The sequence below is a fragment of the Poecilia mexicana genome, unplaced genomic scaffold (genome assembly GCF_051168715.1).
Source record: "Poecilia mexicana isolate PSO_F unplaced genomic scaffold, ASM5116871v1 scaffold_6, whole genome shotgun sequence".
Taxonomy (NCBI): domain Eukaryota; kingdom Metazoa; phylum Chordata; class Actinopteri; order Cyprinodontiformes; family Poeciliidae; genus Poecilia; species Poecilia mexicana.
Window position 1 is genome coordinate 3,245,703 of NW_028263375.1, and position 19,099 is coordinate 3,264,801.

General features: G+C 44.8%; 2 protein-coding genes and 1 long non-coding RNA gene across 5 annotated transcripts; 2 read left to right on the top strand and 1 right to left on the bottom strand.

Annotated features, from left to right (window-relative positions):
* Nucleotides 1-5: 5 nt before the first annotated feature.
* LOC106909213 (uncharacterized) lies at nucleotides 6-9,786 on the top strand. Of its 2 annotated transcripts, XM_014975525.2 has the most exons (6): nucleotides 6-272; nucleotides 525-742; nucleotides 3,690-3,791; nucleotides 3,934-4,035; nucleotides 7,239-7,476; nucleotides 7,925-9,786. In XM_014975525.2, exons 1-6 carry the CDS (start codon nucleotides 143-145, stop codon nucleotides 8,869-8,871), a joined length of 1,737 nt encoding a protein of 578 aa, XP_014831011.2. In that variant the 5' UTR covers nucleotides 6-142; the 3' UTR covers nucleotides 8,872-9,786. The 2 variants fall into 2 exon arrangements, with proteins under 2 accessions (XP_014831011.2, XP_087862201.1); XM_088006075.1 differs by lacking the exon at nucleotides 6-272 and having other exon boundaries at nucleotides 668-801.
* LOC148158592 (uncharacterized) lies at nucleotides 4,973-5,593 on the bottom strand. Its single transcript, XR_015762988.1, has 2 exons — nucleotides 5,481-5,593; nucleotides 4,973-5,248 (listed from the first exon to the last, which is right to left on the bottom strand). It is a non-coding gene; the product is annotated as an uncharacterized LOC148158592 (long non-coding RNA).
* Nucleotides 9,787-9,977: 191 nt separating the features above from the next.
* tat (tyrosine aminotransferase) lies at nucleotides 9,978-18,576 on the top strand. Of its 2 annotated transcripts, XM_088006077.1 has the most exons (12): nucleotides 9,979-10,124; nucleotides 12,020-12,240; nucleotides 12,617-12,721; nucleotides 12,830-12,897; nucleotides 12,966-13,124; nucleotides 13,491-13,629; nucleotides 13,699-13,751; nucleotides 15,710-15,862; nucleotides 16,076-16,204; nucleotides 17,547-17,630; nucleotides 17,896-17,994; nucleotides 18,076-18,576. In XM_088006077.1, exons 2-12 carry the CDS (start codon nucleotides 12,021-12,023, stop codon nucleotides 18,214-18,216), a joined length of 1,350 nt encoding a protein of 449 aa, XP_087862203.1. In that variant the 5' UTR covers nucleotides 9,979-10,124; nucleotide 12,020; the 3' UTR covers nucleotides 18,217-18,576. The 2 variants fall into 2 exon arrangements, with proteins under 2 accessions (XP_087862204.1, XP_087862203.1); XM_088006078.1 differs by lacking the exon at nucleotides 18,076-18,576 and having other exon boundaries at nucleotides 9,978-10,124; nucleotides 17,883-17,994.
* The last annotated feature ends 523 nt before the right edge of the window (nucleotides 18,577-19,099 follow it).

Below are 19,099 nucleotides of genomic sequence, written 5' to 3' on the forward strand. Positions count from 1 at the left end.
TGAAATTATTTTTCACCCTAAATATTTATACTGATTATAAATTCTCTGGACTTCAGGAGATTTTATTTTGAAGGTAAGCGGTGACTTGGAAGCGGAAGTAGTTCGTTTTTTAAACCCAGATTCAAGCAGATCATGTCTCTGCATGTCCCGCGGGAGGTGGAGGAGGCCGAACTGCCGGAGGACCTGTCGGGCTGCCCGCAGAGAGCAGCTGATCCGGGCCGGGCCCACCCAGGTTCTTCCGCTGATCTACAGAATCATGGCGGTTCCCCAAGGTAGGTCCAGCTGATGGAACCGATCTGTTAAAAGAGGAAGCTGAATAACTTCTGGAGAAACACCTGCTAGAAAATCCTGATGCGTTTAATTCAAAATTAGCTGAAAAAAAAAAGAACTTTGGAAGGATTGGGATGTTTGACTGGAGAAGGTGAAACAATCTGATCCAAAGTTCCCTGCTGACCATCATTGGACTTTGTTCCTGTTGACCGAACTGCAGCAGAACCTGATCAGAACATCTCGTGTCTCCGCAGTGGTCTCCGGCCGGGCCGAGCCGGACCTTAGGCCCCTGAACCTGGAGGATCCGAGGCGGCTGCGGGTCCTCTCTGCCCGGGCCCTCTCCATCGTGATGAACCGGGACGTGCAGAACTTTGAGGCGGTGATGGCGTTCCTGGACGCGACGCACCGCCTGCTGCCCGGACTGGTTCCCGCCATCAAACACATGAAGATCCAGTTCGGCCTGAAGACCATGGTAGGACGACAGGAGGGATGGTTCTGACCAGTGGCGGCTCCAGAAATCTTTTTCTGCAGGTGCTAAGGGGAAGCTAAGCATTTTACTGAGGATGCTATGAGGATCTTTTTTTCCCTATAGTTAAACACACACATTAGTATTGTTATTTTAATCAGACTGATTTGCATTTATTTGACGCTTAGACGTCAGGATGAAGCCTTGAGCCATTAGCCAGATTACTTCCAGATATTACATCGTTTCCAGCTTCCAATAGCTAAAGGGCGATTCCACTTAATTTTTCACTACTTTCCGCATCTTTAATCAACTCTAGTTTAAAAACTACTACACCTAGACACTTCAAACCTGGACTAGGTTATTCTGCTCTAATAGCAGAATATTTATAACCATGTTTGGTAGAGGTGTGCCGATCGATCGGTCACCGATCATAATCGGGCCGATTGTCGTGAAAAAGTGCATGATCGGTTGATCACCGCGGTAAAGCTAGCCGGCTCTGACTCCAGCCGGCCCAGCACACAATATGCAAGTGCGCGGTAGCTCAAGACATTATGGTACACCCATTTACGTGCTGCTTTCACAATAAAAGCGCACATCCGGTCCATGTTTGAGCTACTCAAATATACCGAGTTAAAAAAAAAAACATCCCATAAGAGGATTTGAACTTTGTCTATGTTATCATCACTTCCAGGATATGATGCCGGCTCCGCCCCCATGCAGACGTGGAGCATTATTAAATTAAAGCATTATTATCATTAAATTATTCCCCCCAAAATAAAATTACAGAGCAATGTGAGGTACAGAAATGTGGTTTGTTGCCTGAGGGCAACGCCATGCCATAGAGGGTTTTAATTTGCAAAACATTATGTATCTGAAAAAAAAATATTATGTGGGCAAAAAATCCTGTAAAGCACATATTTGCAACCTCAGTTAAAATTGGTCTTATAGGTGTCCCTGTGTTATCCTGAAGTCAGAAAAGTACCTGGTAAGGTATTGTTTATGTAATCTGAAAGATTTGTTAAAGGTCAAATGTCAGCAATTTTGATTGAGGTAGCACATATGTGGTTTACAGAATTTTTTGCCAACATAATATGTTTTAATTTATTTTCAGATAGATGATTTCCTTTAGTGTTATGACAATAGATCCAATATCTGTTTCATTCCCTAGACCTTTCAAAATAAAACTAAATTGCACAATAAAAATGCCTAAACAAATATCAATCGTCCTAACTAAATTATATAAAATACAAACAAACCATCTTACAAATAACTTAAATATTTCCTATTTATGGCTCTAACATTTAGCAAATCAATTAACACAAAGTTTTACATTTTTAAAGCCGCAGGAGAGAAACATGAATCAAACAAACCGGAGGTCCGCTTTTATTTTGAAAAGCCTGCCAGGGGTCCAATCAGAAACTGAAATTTTAAGATAACTTCCGTTGCAATCAAACTCTGTCAGAGAGTTTGATAGTACGTGTAAGAGAGTTTGTAGGTTTTGGCCTATGGGGCCTCTCATACAAGCGCGCCGAACAAGCGCGTGCTTGCCACGCGCGTGCTTTCTCAGTGCTCGTCACGAGCACGCGCGTATTTTGCCGCCTGGGCGGTGCGGAGCGGCAAGAAAACTCAGGGGGAACCGTATCTGATGGGGAAACGCAGATTGACGTAACACCGGCTCTGACTTCAGCCGGCCCAGCACACAATATACAAGTGCGGGGTCGCTCGAGACATTATGGTACACCCATTTACGTGCTGCTTTCACAATAAAAGCGAACATCCGGTCCATATTTGAGCTACTCAAATCCAGCCGCAGCATTTGCAAACAGAAAATAATATATGCTGAGAAACTAATACAAAATAAAAACTAATCTCTCTCTCTATTTATATTATATATATATATATATATATATATATATATATATATATATATATATATATATATATATCAGAAAGTGGCGACTAGATCTGATGTATAATTTCAAAATAAAAGCCTATCAAAAAAGTCATTTTTTTATCTTTTTCCCCTAAGTTGCCATGCCCATTGCTGAGAAACTCTCTGTTTCCAATGAATCCTACCACTTCTGGATGACAAAGGGACACCTCTAGAACAGAATCAGAAAATTGCAACTAGATCTGATGTGTAATTTCAAAATAAAAGACCATTAAAGTAGTACTTTGGATCTTTTCCCCCTAAATTGCCGTTACATTTACTCAGATTAAACTTTTGATCTGCCATTTATGTTCTATTAGGAATAAAATATTATATGTTGGCACTTCCACATCATTGCATTCAGTTTTTATTCACAAATTGTTTAGTGTCACAACTTTTTTGAAATCTGGTTTGTATATAAGTAGTACATGTATAGGAGATTATAGAAAAATCTGTATATAAATAAGATGATTGAGTGAGGCAGCTCTTTACATTTTCTACTTATTTTTGTATATAAAAGTAAAAACGTATCATTTTAAAAGGATTTAATTTTGAAATTATAGATCATATGAATTTGATATTTTCTGTCCCTCTGTCACCCAGAAGTGGTAGCAGTCTTTGGAAACAGAGAGTTTCTCAACAATGGGCACAGCAACTTAGGGGAAAAATATAAAAAATTACATTTTTGATAGGCTTTTATTTTGAAATTACACATCAGATCTAGTTGCAACTTTCTGATATATATATACGATATAAATAGAGAGAGGTATTAGTTTTTATTTTGTATTAGTTTCTCAGCATATATTATTTTCTGTTTGCAAATGCTGCGGCTTGATTTAATTTATTTTTGTTTTGTAACTTTTGATGAAAATGCCACAACAACTACATATAAGTAATGTTAAATCAGATGAAAAAAATTGTATCTAATATTTTCTGGAGGTGCTATGTCTTTTCCTGGGAGAGTGATAAGCACCCCTAACACTGGTGCCGCCACTGGTTCTGAAGGTTCTGGTTCTGTTGCAGGTCATCATGCAGATGCTGAGGGAAGGCAGAGGGACGGTCCACATTGTGTCCAGTATCATCCGGTTCTTTCCCAACAAGCTGCCTCAGTATGAAGATCAGTGTGTAAGTATCTAACCCACTAGAGCCAGCGGTACCAGTTCTGTTGGATTGAACTGGAACCGGAGTGCTGACCGTCAGAGCTGCTTTTGATCCCAGTCAGAGGTTGTTGGTGCGAATCCAGGAGCCGATCCTTTTGCTTCCACAGAGCCAGACAGAAATGTTCCTGATGAGGAAGAACCAGGCCGACTTCAGGCGCCTGGTCCAGAACCTGGCCTTCACCAAGGAGAGGTTGCAGGACTACATGAAGGTCAGTAGGACCCAATAGGACCCGATTGGACCTGTTGATTGGATTGAGCCTCCATCTCTGCTGTTGGTTATGTCCAGCAGGGGGCGGCATAGAGCTTCTAACCTGGTTTCTATAAACATGGCTTAGATTAAAGCTGCTTGTAAATATTCTCCCTTGATATAAATCTATAAACAGTTTGGTTTCTATCAAGATGCAAGAGAGAACTAAGCAAATTGCTCTTTTTTATTGGTGATTAATTACACAACTGCTGCTGTTAATTTTATTAATTTCTCCAAATGTAACAAACCATGACTCCTACACTTTATATATGGGACATATGAAATATGTCATCCTATTTGATGATTAAATGTTCAAACAACTGAGGCATGACGTTTTTGTCATTTATTAAAGGTTTAAAAATTACAGCAGCTGCAGAGCGCCACAGCAATGGAGATTTAAACAGTAAAATAACTTTAAACCATTTATATTCTACTTTTCCTCGCTTTCTGTATTGGCACACAGACACGTTGCCATGACAACCACAACATCTTCGTAAATCTGCACACAGAGAGTAATCTATGACCAGAAAGTCCTGCACTGTAGCTCACTTCCTGCTTTTGAAACGGTCTCAAGTCAGGTTGCATAGACATAATATAAGGATAGACCCTCATGGACCGCTCTCGCCTATTGTCGCTGACGAGATTTAGGGCGGCCATCTTGGAGCGGTCCACCACTCCACTCAGCGTTATGTGTTTAGCAGCACAATGACGTATCAGCGCATTTAATCGATCATAACACACTTTTTTGTTACTGTAAACCATATTCAAACATCTATCAAAGCTACATTTATAAATAATTGTATGTTTTTAATACATAGTTCATCATATTTAAATATGCTTAGTGGCTATAACAATAGAATAGGAATGGAATATTCTGATATCTATGAATGAAGAGCATATTACAAAGCACACAGCCGTTCATAGTTTATTTAATAAATTATTTAGTAATATCAATACATATTTATATAACTATACAAACACTAATAAATAAAGATTAATACTGAATAATATATATTGGATACATGTTTATATATATAGATATACGTTTATGTTTTCCAGAGTTCCAGCTTCAGAGATTCAGCAGCTGATTGAGTCCAAATCCGATGTGAGATCCATCCGTGCTGCAGTGAATCCGTCTCTCTTTATAGATTTCTCCCTCTTCTTCCTCATCGTGTCTTTAGGAAATTTTCAAAACAAAAACGGAAGATTTAGGACGTATCTTACTTTTGACAGAGTGAAAGAATATGAATAATAGTCTTTACCACCTGTGTAAACTTTGCCGGTGAATGTTATAACACATAATATAAGTTTTATAATATGTTACATTGTTTCATTTCTAATATAGGCTTAAATACAGTAAAGTAATATTCTAATCACAATATATACACAATAATATGTCCACCTTACTTGTGAAATGTTGTCTGTGGAGCCCTCACATCAATAATCCATCGACCAGAACAACAATATCCCTCAGTGCTGAGGCATCTTCTGCTGTTTTGGTTGAGCAAAGTAGGAGGGTATACCGCTCCAAGATGGCCGCCGTATTTCCTGCGCCGGAGCGGCCAATGCGGGGTCTACTCTTATATTATGTCTATGTCAGGTTGCATTCAGACAGGTTTTCTACTGGGTTAGAGTTCACTTCAACCGGACCGAGACCGAAGTTTTTAGGCGGATCGGAGTTCGCTTTTTAAGTCCGTTCTGGAATTCAAATTTGCATTCACATCGTGTCTTTAGGAAACCTTCAAAAGAAAAACAGGAGATTTGGGATGTATCTTACTTTTGACAGAGTGAAAGAATTACATATTAATGGTCTTTGCCACCTGTGTAAACTTTGCTGGTGAATGATTTAACATGTAATATAATTTTTACAATATATATTGTTTCATTTCTAATGTAGGGTCTTGTGTTAAAAAAATAATTTAAACTTTTTAAGATTTACAAAATCTCGGTTAGCCTCCATAGCGGGGCTGAACCCAGTTATAGACCCTTCTCACAATTACATCAGGCAACTTCCGTTCTGACTCATGCAGTGTATCTGCTGGGAAACCTGACTGAAAAATTCACGGATCCTCATCATTTTAAGGATATAATGAAAGGTAAGCTTAAGAACAACAGCATTTATGTGTTGGATACACCGCTACCTCTCAGTGCTGTAATGTTTAGGTTCACTTTCTATATTAAAGCATTGCAACTAACAGCTGGCATTTCGCCCGTGGACATCAATACAGAATAGTAACATTCTAGGGTTAGGGTTAGATATAAATAATAATATTACATGTGAAACATTGTCTCTTGAGCCGTCACGTAAAGTCAGTCGATCCGAACAAAAACGTCCCTCAGTGCCGGAGAAGGACCTCGCTGCAGCAAGCAGGAAGGGGCGGGGAGGCCCGCTGGCGGTCTCCTGCCTTATTTGGAAATGGGACCATTACACTCCGGAAGCGAAGGGGGAGCTACTTCCTATGTTATCTGTTTCTCCCGTTTTTATTTTCTTTTGAAATCTGTGATGTATTTTCATCTTTAGGAAGGAGTTTCACTCTCAGAATATATTTTAACTTCTCTATTTTATTTACTTCAGCGCAGCTCAGTTTTTTAACATTCTGTAGTTTTCTGTGCACTTCTAAATCTGCCCTTAGTTGCATCTTTTCGGGTCTACTGCTGCCTCTAGTGGCGTGGGGGTGGTAGCACAACTAACATAATTAGATTAAATGAGAATATCACAAAGGTATGAGACTGCCAGTGGTCTGTCCCCGCCCCTTTCTGTTTACTGCAGCGAGGTCCTTCTTGCTTCTTCTACTGTTTTGGTTTTAGCCAAGTAGGAGGGACGACCGCTCCAAGATAGCCGCCATATTTCCTGCGCCCGAGCAGCCAATGAGGGGTCTATTATTAAAAATAAAAATCTGCGGAGAGCAGGTGGAGAAGGTGTCAAACTTCAGTTTCCTGGGAGTTCATATCATGGATAACCTGACCTGAGATGTAAACACTGCAGAACTGACAAAGAAGGCCCAGCAGAGACTCTATGGTTTCTATAATGACAATAAAGATGATGATGATTATTATTATTTCTACAGAGTCACTGGCTGGTATTAGTCCATTGTATGACTGAGCCAGAAAGCCGTTGATTGGTTGATTACATGAACCAATGAGAACGATTGTTGTCGTCTCCAGGGTGACATGGAGGAGTGCTACGGTGAGCGCTACGCCCAAAAGGTGGAGCAGCGGCTACTAGCTTACCTGCAGGAGCTGCGAAGGGCGCTACCTGCAGACACCTGGAGTGGCAGAACCAACCCGAACCGGCCCAAACCGAGTCTCATTACTCTGACTCAGATGATGAAGAGTCAACATCCTGAGGATGAGGAGGAGAAGAGCGCACCTTCATTAGCTGGGAGGAAGCTGCTGCAGTGTGGTGAGCAACTTCAGCTATTTGCTGTATGGCGGCCATCTTGGAGAGGTCGATCACTGATTCAGTCAGTGCGATCTGGCAGGTGTCCGATAACCTAAGTATATGTTGGAGAATAATTAAAACTTTTCAAAATTTATAAAATTTCTGTTAGCCTTTGAAGCTGGGACTGAATCCTGGAATTACACCAAGAGTGATATTAGCTGACATTTGGACATAAATACAGTATAATATTCTATTCACAATATATAACGATATGTTCATGTTACTTTCTGAAAAGCTATCCTCCGAGCCCTGAGGGCATCTCCTGCTGTTAGCTTAGCCGAGTGGGACGGACGCCCTCTCCAAGATGGCCACCGCCTGTCCTGCCAATGCGTGGTCTACTCTTACTCTGAGGAGTATTCACACCACGATCCTTCCAGGCAGTCCAGATGTCTCTGTTTCTGTCCTCCAGACGCTCGTCCCTCAGAGATGTCCCAACAAGGATGGCCTGGGGCTGATTGGGTCCTGCAGGTCGGTTCTGGTTCCAGTCCAGATGTTGGGGAACCCAACAGTTCAGAGGATAGAACAGAACCAGGGACAGTGGAAGAGGAGGACGTTCCCCTGTCCCCTCGGTTCTGCTCCAAGCACCAGTGCTGGATGGACAACTTCCTGAGAGGCTGTGCTGAGGACGACCCGACCCCGGTTCCGTCCGACCCGACCCCGGTTCCGTCCTCATCTCAGGATCAGACGCCGGCAGACCTGGTCTCTCCTCTGCCCAGACCCTCAGACGGTTCTGCTGGATCCGTCCTGCTGGTTCCAGTGGTCCGGCTGGAGGACGTCTCGAGGCGACTCGGATCCAATTCGTCTCAAACTGTCTCTGCGATTCTGGTCAAAGCAGCTTCCTGTGGTTCTGGTCCAGGTTCTTGGGCCCGCCAGACGTCAGTGGACCAAAACGTCCTGGAGCCTGCAGGTTCTGGCCCGATTCTGGGAGGACGGACTGCCCCCTTGTCTGACCTACAGAACCGGGCCTCACCGGTTCTGGCTGACCCAGCTCAGCCAGGTGTCCATCAGAACTCCACCAGAATCCATTATGAAACCCAAACCAGCAGAACCGTTCAGTCCAGATCCCAGCCGGGTTCTCCTGGCGGCTCCAGAACCTCAGCCCTTCTGGGCCGCTTGCAGCCATGTGTGGTTCTGACCCGACTGAGCGCCAAGCAGTGCTGCTCTTTCGACATCAGCGACCCGGAGGACCGGCCCGGTCAGTCCCGCCGGCCCAGTCCAGCCCGCCGGGCCAGCAGAGACCCGGACTACCGGCCTCACGTCAACAGGAAGAGATTCCTGTCAGAGGTCCGGAGGGTCCGGTTCCCTCTGAGGACGGGAAGGAGAGTCCAAATGGAACCGGCCCGGTCCTGGTTCTAGACTCTGAATGCAGTAATGAACCTACTTTGATGTTCTGACCTCACAGCAGTGGGTCCAATCAGTACCGGTTCTGATCTGGATCCGGTATCAGAGTCCCATTTGACCCAGTTCCAGCACCCAATTGGGTTTACTGGAAAGAAAAAACACATGCCGCACTTTTAAGATTGTAAACACTGAACTTCCTCTGCTTGGTGATGGTCCAGAACCCGGTAGAACCCGCCTCAGCCAGAAGGGTTCAATCAGGTTAGGTTAGAAGAAGCAGACATCGTCTCTGGTGTCAGAACCAGAACCTGGGTTGGGAAAGTATTCACTTCCTGTTCTGCCAACCAGACGAACGGTGGCTTCATCGTTGCTATGGTGATGGCACCTCCAGAAGCTGCTGTTGGGTCAGGGATGATTTACTGTGGTTCTTGTGGTCCTGGTCCTGGTTCCGGTCCAGCCTGATTAACGGTGTTCTGTGGTGTCAGTGTGTTTGTGTCGCGTCATATTTGTTCCCCTGAAACAGGTCAGAGTCCGGTTGGTTCCTGCGGGGAACCGGAGAAGGGGCCAGGTATCGACCTGGCTGCTGCGGGTTGACCCGAGGTTCTGTTTGCGCCGTGAGGTCGACGGCCGGCAGAGAGCAAACTGTTGCGTCATTTCATCGGAACAGAACCGGGTCGGGCAGCGGGTCGAGATTAACCCCCGACGGGCCGGAGAGGCTAGTTAGCCTCATTAGCTTCTGATCCGTCTTCCCACAGCATGGTGCTGCCACCACCTTGCTTCACTGTATAGATGCTGTGTTCAGGTTGTTACTTTCCCCCACTAGGGATGGAAAGTTCTGTTTGGACCGGATCAGAACTTGCAGGTTCTGAAGCTGATTCTGATAGACTTCAATCGATTGCAGCTTGTTGCTCTGATGCTGATCTCTGTTTGCCTCCGCGTGACGAACGCAGCCGCCCCCCCAGTACCAGTATACCCACCACTATGCCCTCCCAGTAATTGCTGCAGCCGGTCTGGTTCTGGTTACTGATGGAGGGGGACGGGGGGCGTTCCCGCTCGGCCCCCGGCCTCGGCCAATGGGAGCTCTGCGTCTGTGGAGGTTTTGCTGCTCAGCATCTATAAAAGCAGCTTTGATCTGCTGGATGAAATCCTGAGCGGTTCTCCAGCAGCTGGACGTTAGTGGCTCTGGTTCTAGTGGTTCTGGTTCTAGTGGTTCTGGTTCCAGTGGTCCTGTTGGATAAAATCCTGAGCGGTTCTCCAGCAGCGTTCAGCAGGTAAAATGATTTTGTTACATTATTGTAGTGAAGTGGTGACGGTGAATGAATGAGGATCTGCTGCAGTTGATGATGGATGAGGAGCTAATTTATGAGCTTTCATGTAAATTAATTTTATTTAATGAAAATGTAATTTACTGACTCAAATGTCATCATTTGTTTATTTGCCAGTAAATGTTGCAGCAGAAAGTTTTGATGAGCTGCTGCTGGACTGGATGCCAGTTACTCTAGTAATTACTCTAATTACTTGAACAGTGGCTCCAGGATGGCCCGTTACCACGGCAACCCGAATGTTTCAGGATTTAAAGAAATTATCTGCTGATGATACTTTAGTAGAAACATTTAGAGCAACATGTCACAGAAGAGGCCCTCAGTCAAATCAGCAAAATAAAAATCCTGACAATGATAATCATTTTTATAATCTAACGTGCAATAAGAATAAAAATCTGCTGCACCCTGAGCATTCAACCATGTTGAACATTTCTGTTTCAAATCTTAACCTGAAGAGGCCCAGGTCAGAGGTCAGAGGTCAGTCTTATTTCAGAGTCTCAGTCGACTCAGTGCTCAACACTCAGCGATTGACACCAACAGTTCAAATATTTCATAAATCATTCTGCAGCGATAGACAGTCTAACGAAGTTTAGCAAAGCCATGGTTTGATCAGAGGAAACTCGGTAAAAACCAGAGTTGCTTCCTGCCAGACCTCCAGGCAGGAAGATATGAAACCTTTTAAAGTTCACTGTGATTTTAAAACATTACAACATTTGGCTTAAATAAGCAAAATAAAATGATGTTTAAATTAACAAAATTTATGGAAGAAATTCAAATGAATTCAAACTAAAAACTGTATTTGTGTTCCCATCCTGCCTAACAAGACTGGAGGAATTACTGGTTGGACTAGTTTAGTCTCTTAAAATTATAAGTTATTCAGATCTAAAAATGTACTAAAACAAGAAATAAATAGAAATGTGAAAGAAGGTTTGATCATTAATGACGTGATAGATTACTCGGAAATTAAGGTTTTATTTATTATTTAGTTAATTGAGATTAATTAATACAGTGATCCCTCGCTGTAACCCGGTTCACCTTTCACCGTCTCGCTGCTTCGCGGATTTTTTTGTGGCGTTTTTTTCACAGTGCATTGTGTTCTGCGTCCTGATTGGCTAAACAGTCTCCGAGCTCCTTCTCTACCTGTGTGCCAATAACGTTACGGTATTTAAATAGAAGTAATACAGATTGGCCATTCAGGAGATGAGCTGAAAACTTTGAATGCCTGCTGGAAAAAAACTGGCCAGAGGCAGCAGAACCCGACCGGAGGCTCAGGTCCGTCGCTCTGCCGCAGATCCAGCTGTGAGTCTCTGGTTCAGGTTGGAGGAGAAGCTTTACTGACACTCCGGATCACATTAAGGCCCGATTGATGAACATCCGCTGACCTGGAATCAGGTTCTGTTCTTTGGTTTCAATGTAGAGTATTTAATTATGCTGTGTAATAACTGTAAAAAATAAAGGTAACTACTTCACAGATTTCACTGATCGCGGGTTATTTTTGGAACGCCTAAGAAAAACGAGGGATCGCTGTAAATGAAATGCATCAGTTTTACTTCATAAATGTTTTATTGCTGCTTGTTTACGTTTATCACACATAATTAATAAATAACATTAGACCACCTACTTTTATGTGTTAAATAGTCATTCAGTGATTTTTAGAGTTGAAGAAAAATCAAATATGAGAAATTTGACCTATCTTTTATTCTTTGACTTAAAATTAAAAATGATAAATGAAAGTATTTAGTGGATTATTTTTCTGCTTCTGGATTGTTTCTGTTCCAGTTGATCAGATGACCTCCAGGTTGTTAACACGCCAGCTGGTCTGGCTGCTGCTTCTTGTCCTGCAGGATGGACACCCAGGCCTACGTGGTTCAGATGAAGAGCAAGCCCCTGACCTTGAGCGGGAAGGTCGGCGGCCTGTTTCCGGCCAAGCCGCACAGCCGCAGGCAGCGCTGGGAGGTGAAGCCGTCAGAAATGTCCCGCAACACGTTGAACCCGATCCGGGCCATTGTGGACGGGATGAAGCTGATCCCAAACCCGGCCAAGCCCATGATCTCTCTGTCCATCGGTGGGTTTCGTGTGCTGTAGAATGGTTGCTACGGATACGTTACATAATAAACATGAGCTTGTACTTTTCATTTTAAATTAGTCATATTTATAAAAGAAGACTTTCCCTATGACATTAAAATTAACATTTAAGCCCCAAAGTCCTGATTTTCATAATTATGACTCAGATCTAAGACTTCTTCTCTGACTAATAAATCAGACTTTAAAAATGATAAATTAGACTTTCCTTTGAAGAAGCAGAAGTTAAATTCATTAAAATGTGAAACATGTCTCCAGTAAACACTTTGTGTTTGCCATTAATAACGGGTTTCTCATCGTTTGATGTCTGAATGTTTAATGTTGGATGTTGTTGGATGTTAATGTCAGTTGTCTGGCAGGTGACCCCACCGTGTTTGGGAACCTGCCGACGGACGCCGCCGTCCTCCAGGCCATGAAGGACGCCATCGACTCTCAGAGATTCAACGGCTACGCTCCGTCTGTGGGTGAGTCTTTGGAGACCTGAAGGTCCCGACGCCGCAGCGCTGCATCTCTGCAAAGCTGCATCCCTCATCTCTGCATCTCTGCATCGCTGCACCTCTGCATCTCTGCAGGCTACCTGAGGAGCCGGCAGGCCGTGGCAAACTTCTACAGCCGACCTGAAGCTCCACTGGAGGCAGAGGTACTCTCTCTTGCCCGTTAGCTTAGCTTGTGTCCGTTGCCCGTTAGCTTAGCTTGTCTCCGTTGCAGGACATCATCCTGACCAGCGGCTGCAGTCAGGCCATTGAGCTGTCCATCAGCGTCCTCTGTAACCCAGGAGACAACATCCTGGTCCCTCGGCCCGGCTTCTCCTTGTATAAGACGCTGGCCGTCTCCATGGGCGTCGAGGTCAAACTCTACGATCTTTTGGTGAGAAAAGCTGCTTCCTGTGACCAGTTCCCCTCAGACCAGATGGTTTCGGGTTGAGGGGAGGAAGTGCATCTCTAACCTGAACTGTCAGTTTCACTGTTTACTTTCTGTCATTTGTTTGAACTGTACATTACATTAAACTGAATTATAGTAACTCAACAGTAACTTGCTCTTACGCGAGACTAGTTATTTTATGGATTAATTTTAACAGCATCTTACTGTATATGGGACTACAGTAGTCTATTGGTTTTTATTGTAATTTTATGGAATGTGCATATCGGTTTTCTGAACTTGAAGCAGGAGAAACAAATCGTGCCTTAAAACTGAATCCTAACCCTGACCCAGAGACCCCGTCTGCATTTTCAGCCTGAGAAGTCGTGGGAGATCGACCTGCAACACCTGGAGAGCCTGGTGGACGAGAGGACTTCCTGTCTGATCGTCACCAACCCGTCCAACCCCTGCGGCTCCGTGTTCAGCCAGGAGCATCTGCAGAACATCCTGACAGGTGAGCTGAGCCTTTCTGACGGGTTTAACGGTTCCATCAGTGTCTCACCTCGATGCCTCTGTCTTCCAGTTGCCTCCAAGCTCTGTGTTCCCATTCTGGCGGATGAGATCTACAGCGACATGGTGAGTAGCAGCAAGTCGGTCGGGTCAGTCAGGTCAGGTCAGTCGAGTCGGTCATGTTAGTCGGGTCGGTCAGATCAGTCGGGTCGGTCTCTCCACCTCCTGGATCACCTGCCAGGCACATTGGTCTCCATGGCAGCACTCCTGGCTCTGCTTGGTGGGGTCATGACCCCAGAATCAGCAGAGGGGGGATTAGAGGCGACCCACCGGGTTTCAGGGAGGCTAACCTGAAGCCCCTCCTTTCACCCATTTGACCCCAGCAGGTCAAAGGTTAAGTGCGTGTGGCACTATTGGCAGACTTTGATAGTCTCTAGTGGTCGGATGTTTGATGGACCATAAGGTCCACTTCCTGTCGTTTTCTCTTCAAAGGCGATTCTGATTGGACTTTATCGTCTCTTCCTGCTTTTTTCTCTTTCTGTTGATGACTGAATAAAAAAGGCTCAACTCCGGTGCTCTCCACTCACCCTCCCTTCCTCATTTCCTCAGTGTAATGCCCAGCACACACTACACCATCTTAGAACTGTCGACTGATTGTCGGCCCATTTCCAAAACCTGAGAGACCACAAACCAGCCGACAGAAACCCTAGGTATAACGGTTCAATCGGGTTCGATCGGGTTCAGCCGTTTGGAGCCCAACAATGGGCACAAAATAATGGCTACAAGTCCAGTTAACTAATTTCAAAACCAGGCATTAATCAATGTTTTACTACAATCTACCTGCAATGCATGTGGCTAGAGTCAGTGCTGACTGAATGAAAATCATTATAACCTATTTATGTCACCTTAAGGAAGAGCAGCTGAAAAGTGTCAGCTGTTTGGGATTCCCCTCCGTGTTTTCCCCTCAGAAAGCTCCAAGGGGAATCCGCGCTTTCTGATTGGCTACCTGTCACATTCAACAAGCTGGGTTAAGCTCCCAGTCGGGGAAAACACCCGATTTAGTTCTGACCGACGATCCACCATCACACACCGCAGACTAATCACCAGTGACAATCTTAGATCGGCCAACGTTGTAAGATTGTCGTAAGGGGAAAATGGGGGTAAAAGATGGTGTAGTGTGAACTTCTGCATTAGGTGGTCGGATGTGCCCATCTTCTCTATTTAAATCTACTGATTACTGAAGGCCAATATACAGACTTCATAATCTGCACTGTTGAATGCAGTATTTATTTCCACTTTGGCTCTGTTTAGTTTTTATTCAGGTACATTTTTTATTAACGGAGACTGAGAATCCATTTTATTTTTGGTTGTTTTAAGTGTTTGGTGTTCTTTTAAAAATAAAGTGCATCTATCTTTGGCAGGAAATCACATGCATTATTACATCATTTCCATTAAATCTGTGTAAAAAGGTCTTCAAACAATATTATCGTTTATCGCAATAATTTTTGAGAAAATTAATAGCTCAGCAAAATTCGTTATCGTGACAGGCCTATTTAGCAGAGCGTAAATATTTTGGGTTTCTTGTTGGAACCAGAACCTTCCATCGGTTCTGCCACAGGTCAGCAACATTCCTGGGTTTTTCCAGCAGCTGGGAGGTTCTGGCGGTTCTGATGGGTTGCTGGGTTCAACGGAACCATCCGTGCTTCTGCCAGTGAATAGCAGCAGATCAGCATGACTTTGCAGTTTCAGACATATTTCTGTGGGGATTTGGGGGGGGTGGTTCCAGACCGGCTCTGCGGTCCAACAGAACCACTGGCTTTATGACTGCAGCAGCAGAGTTATGTAACCAGGTCTAGTTCTGGCCAATGGGGCGGGAGGCGGGTCCGGCTCTAATGAGAACCAGGTTCTGAGTGGAAGTGGTAAGTGGGCCGTCTCACGCTCACTTCCCCCTCATCAGAACCAGAACCAGAGCAGCAGCCCGGGTTCTGGAGGCCTCTGCCTGACTCAGTGCTGATCGATGTCTGATGATCGTCGGCGTCAGTTTGTCCCGATCCAACATGGCCGTCTGCTCTGATCCTCTCCAGGTTTTCCCAGGATGCAACAGTCCTTCCCTGGCGTCTCTCAGCAGCGAAGTTCCAGTTCTGGCCTGCGGCGGCTTGGCCAAGCGCTGGTTGGTTCCTGGCTGGAGGATGGGCTGGATCCTCATCCACGACCGGAACCGGATCTTCGGATCGGAGGTCTGACCCCCTTTCACCTTCACTTCCTTCTGAGCAATCAGTTTATCAATAAATACCTTCAGCCTGAGCTTCGATTGAGTTGATAAATTGTTTTCAGGTTTAATGTGTTGCTCTAATATTTTTATAACCCATTACCGATTACAAACCGATGATCAGATTAGAAAGGCTGACCGACCCCCACCTGCTGCTGACCTGGCTGTGTGACCTCCTCAGATCCGCCAGGGCCTGGTGAGGTTGAGCCAGCGCATCCTGGGAGCCTGCACCGTCGTCCAGGGGGCGCTAGAGAGCATCCTGAACAACACGCCGCCCGGCTTCTACAGCAGCACCATCAGCTGCCTGCAGGTCAGTCTGCAGACGCAGCAGCTGCAGCTGCGATCCTGCTGTTAACAGCATGAACATTAATTCAGATTTTATTGCAGCAGAATAATAATCCATGTTAGGATGCTGTTTACCAATATTGATCGTTAATCAGTGATCAGCGCTGGGTTCCTACTGATGACGATGAAGGTGGGCTCAGCCTCTGTGTTGATGCCGGTTCAAAGGTTCTGGGACTTGACCCCAGAACTAGGGCTGAAATGATTCCTCGAGTGATTCGAGTACCTCGATTATTAAAATTCCTTGATTAAAATTTACCTGCCTCGAAGCTTCGTTAATTTATGTTTTATCATTTAGCGCGCCGTGTTCCGGCCGGAACATTATTTGCGTTGCGCGTCGCTCTGACTTCCGCCTCTGAGTTGTGACGAAAGCTAAGTGTTAGCGGCATAATGTCCAATCTTCAAGTTCGGCCCGCGGGGATTTTATTGATTAGTGATAATTCCGGGTTTTCATCGTTTTCGGGGAACCAATAATCATCCTTAAGATGACCGGAGCGATCCGGGAGTCCGGCAGCCTTTCTGCTCCGGAGCTGGAAGCGAACGGCGGGAAGAAGCTGAGGAGGATTTCTACAGGCAGAGACTGAACACGGCGGGCGGCTGAGCGTTGATGCGTAGCTTTACTGAAAATACCCGAAAACAAATTTCATATCATCCCGGTCGCAACAAATGGGTGGCGAAGCGCGTCGTGACGTTACATACCTGGGAGATGTTTGTGTGTGTGACGAATGCAGGAGTCAACGAACGAAGGTAAGACCGGGGGGGCAATTCGGGATATTTACGGCTCCTCCGTCCGTCACTCAGAAACTCATCTACCAGCCATGTGACATTTATTGTGCGGTTCGTCCTAAAGCTGCTCTTCCACTGTCAGCATCAGCCGCCCGCCGTGTTCAGTCTCTGCCTGTAGAAATCCTCCTCAGCTTCTTCCCGCCCTAACCCTGCGCAACGCAAATAATTAAACATAAATTAACGAAGCTTCGAGGCAGGTAAATTTTCCTCAAGGAATTTTAATAATCGAGGTACTCGAATCATACGAGGAGTCATTTCAGCCCTACTGGCATGTTCTCAGGTCTTTCCTGCTTTGAAGGCTGGCCAGAAAAACTGATGTTTTGATTTTAAAACCTCAATTTGGTCCAAAAATATCTACATAGTTTCATGCATGCTGTTGCTGTGATGAAAGATTAAGTTAGTTTGGTCCAATCAGCCTGCAGGGCTCTACTTTAGCTCTGCCTCCACCCAAGATGGGCCAACAGCAGGCAGATGCCTCACTCTGACCGGAATACGTTAAAGATTGGTCTGTGCTCTTCCTCCAGTCCAACGCAGAGATCTGCTTCAGCGAACTGAGCGCCGTCCCGGGCCTCAACCCCGTCATGCCGTCCGGAGCCATGTACCTGATGGTGAGTAGAGGTCAGCCTGAGGTCATCATCAGTCTGAGGGAAGAAGCACAGACTTAATGAAAATACAGAGATTTACTTCCCTTGTTTGTTCACTTCTGGATTTAACCAGAGTCATTCTGCTGGTCATGAAGCAGAAACTGCAGAAGAATCAGAGTTTGGATCAGAGACCTGACGGCATCAGCGTCATTTTAAGGCCCTCTCGGCAGAGAGAAATGGCAGGAAGTTGAAGCGGCCTCTGCTAACAGAACGCAGTGTGTTGTTGCAGGTTGGGATTGAAATGGACCATTTCCCGGAGTTTCAGAATGATGTGGACTTCACGGAGCGCCTGGTGACTGAGCAGTCCGTCTTCTGCCTGCCCGCCTCGGTGAGACAGTCATTGATAATCGCTAATATCTATAAGTGATAATGAGGACGCCAGGCAGAGCTGCTTTTCTTCTGGCTTCAGGCGTTCGAGTATCCAGACTTCTTCCGTGTCGTTCTGACGGTTCCAGAGGAGCTGATGCTGGAGGCCTGCGGCCGGATCCGCGATTTCTGCCGGGCCTGGTACCGACCGCCCAGCTGCGACGGCAACGACCTGGACCAGTGACCCGGCTGGTTCTGACCCGGCTGGTCCTCGTCCACATCGAGTCCTCTTTGATGCTGGGAGTTCAGGGACATCACCTACTATTTATATTTTATACAGGCAACAAATATTAAAATATTACCCTCCATTGTTTTTATATATTTATAAACTGAGTCTGGATGTGATCTATTACTGATTTAATGATCTTTTAATGAATTATTAGTGATCTATCGATGCTAAAATAGGCGCGGCCTGGCTGGTTCTGATCCGATTCTTCAGATCTTCTGGTTCAGCATAAGTTGAACTTGCAACCGTTTCCTGTTTATCATAAAAATGATTTTCATGTTGCTGTTTGTGGTTGTCTAATAAAACTCTGTCATAGCCGCTGCTGAATGGTTTTTATTTCATCTCGACGCGTCTCCGGCCTTCGGGTCACGAGATTCAATATTCAGTAACAGGTTTTATTTATGACAATTTATAAATATATCCACTTCCATGAAGAAACGATTAAAATGAGAGCAGCACTGATAAAGTCTCCGTCTGAAACTTAAAATCATGAACGGAAGAACAAACCAGAGAGAGGACATCTACATGCAAGATTAACAATGAAATAATAATATACTGTTCAGGATTATAACTATTATGTACTTGTGTATTTAACAGAAATATCATACTCCAATGTGCAACTGAATGCATGTTAATTGTTTATTAACCTTTATATAACCAGGTAGAAACCTGCTGAGACCAAAGTCTCTGTTACCACGGTTACCAGGGTGAAAGGTCGTGGAAAAGATAACAGGCTGTTTACAAAGCCACTTTGGTGAACGTCATCAATAAAACCTCTACCTCCCTCTACTGGCCAACTGAAGACATTACAGCACAAACACATGCACTGTCATCTGACTGC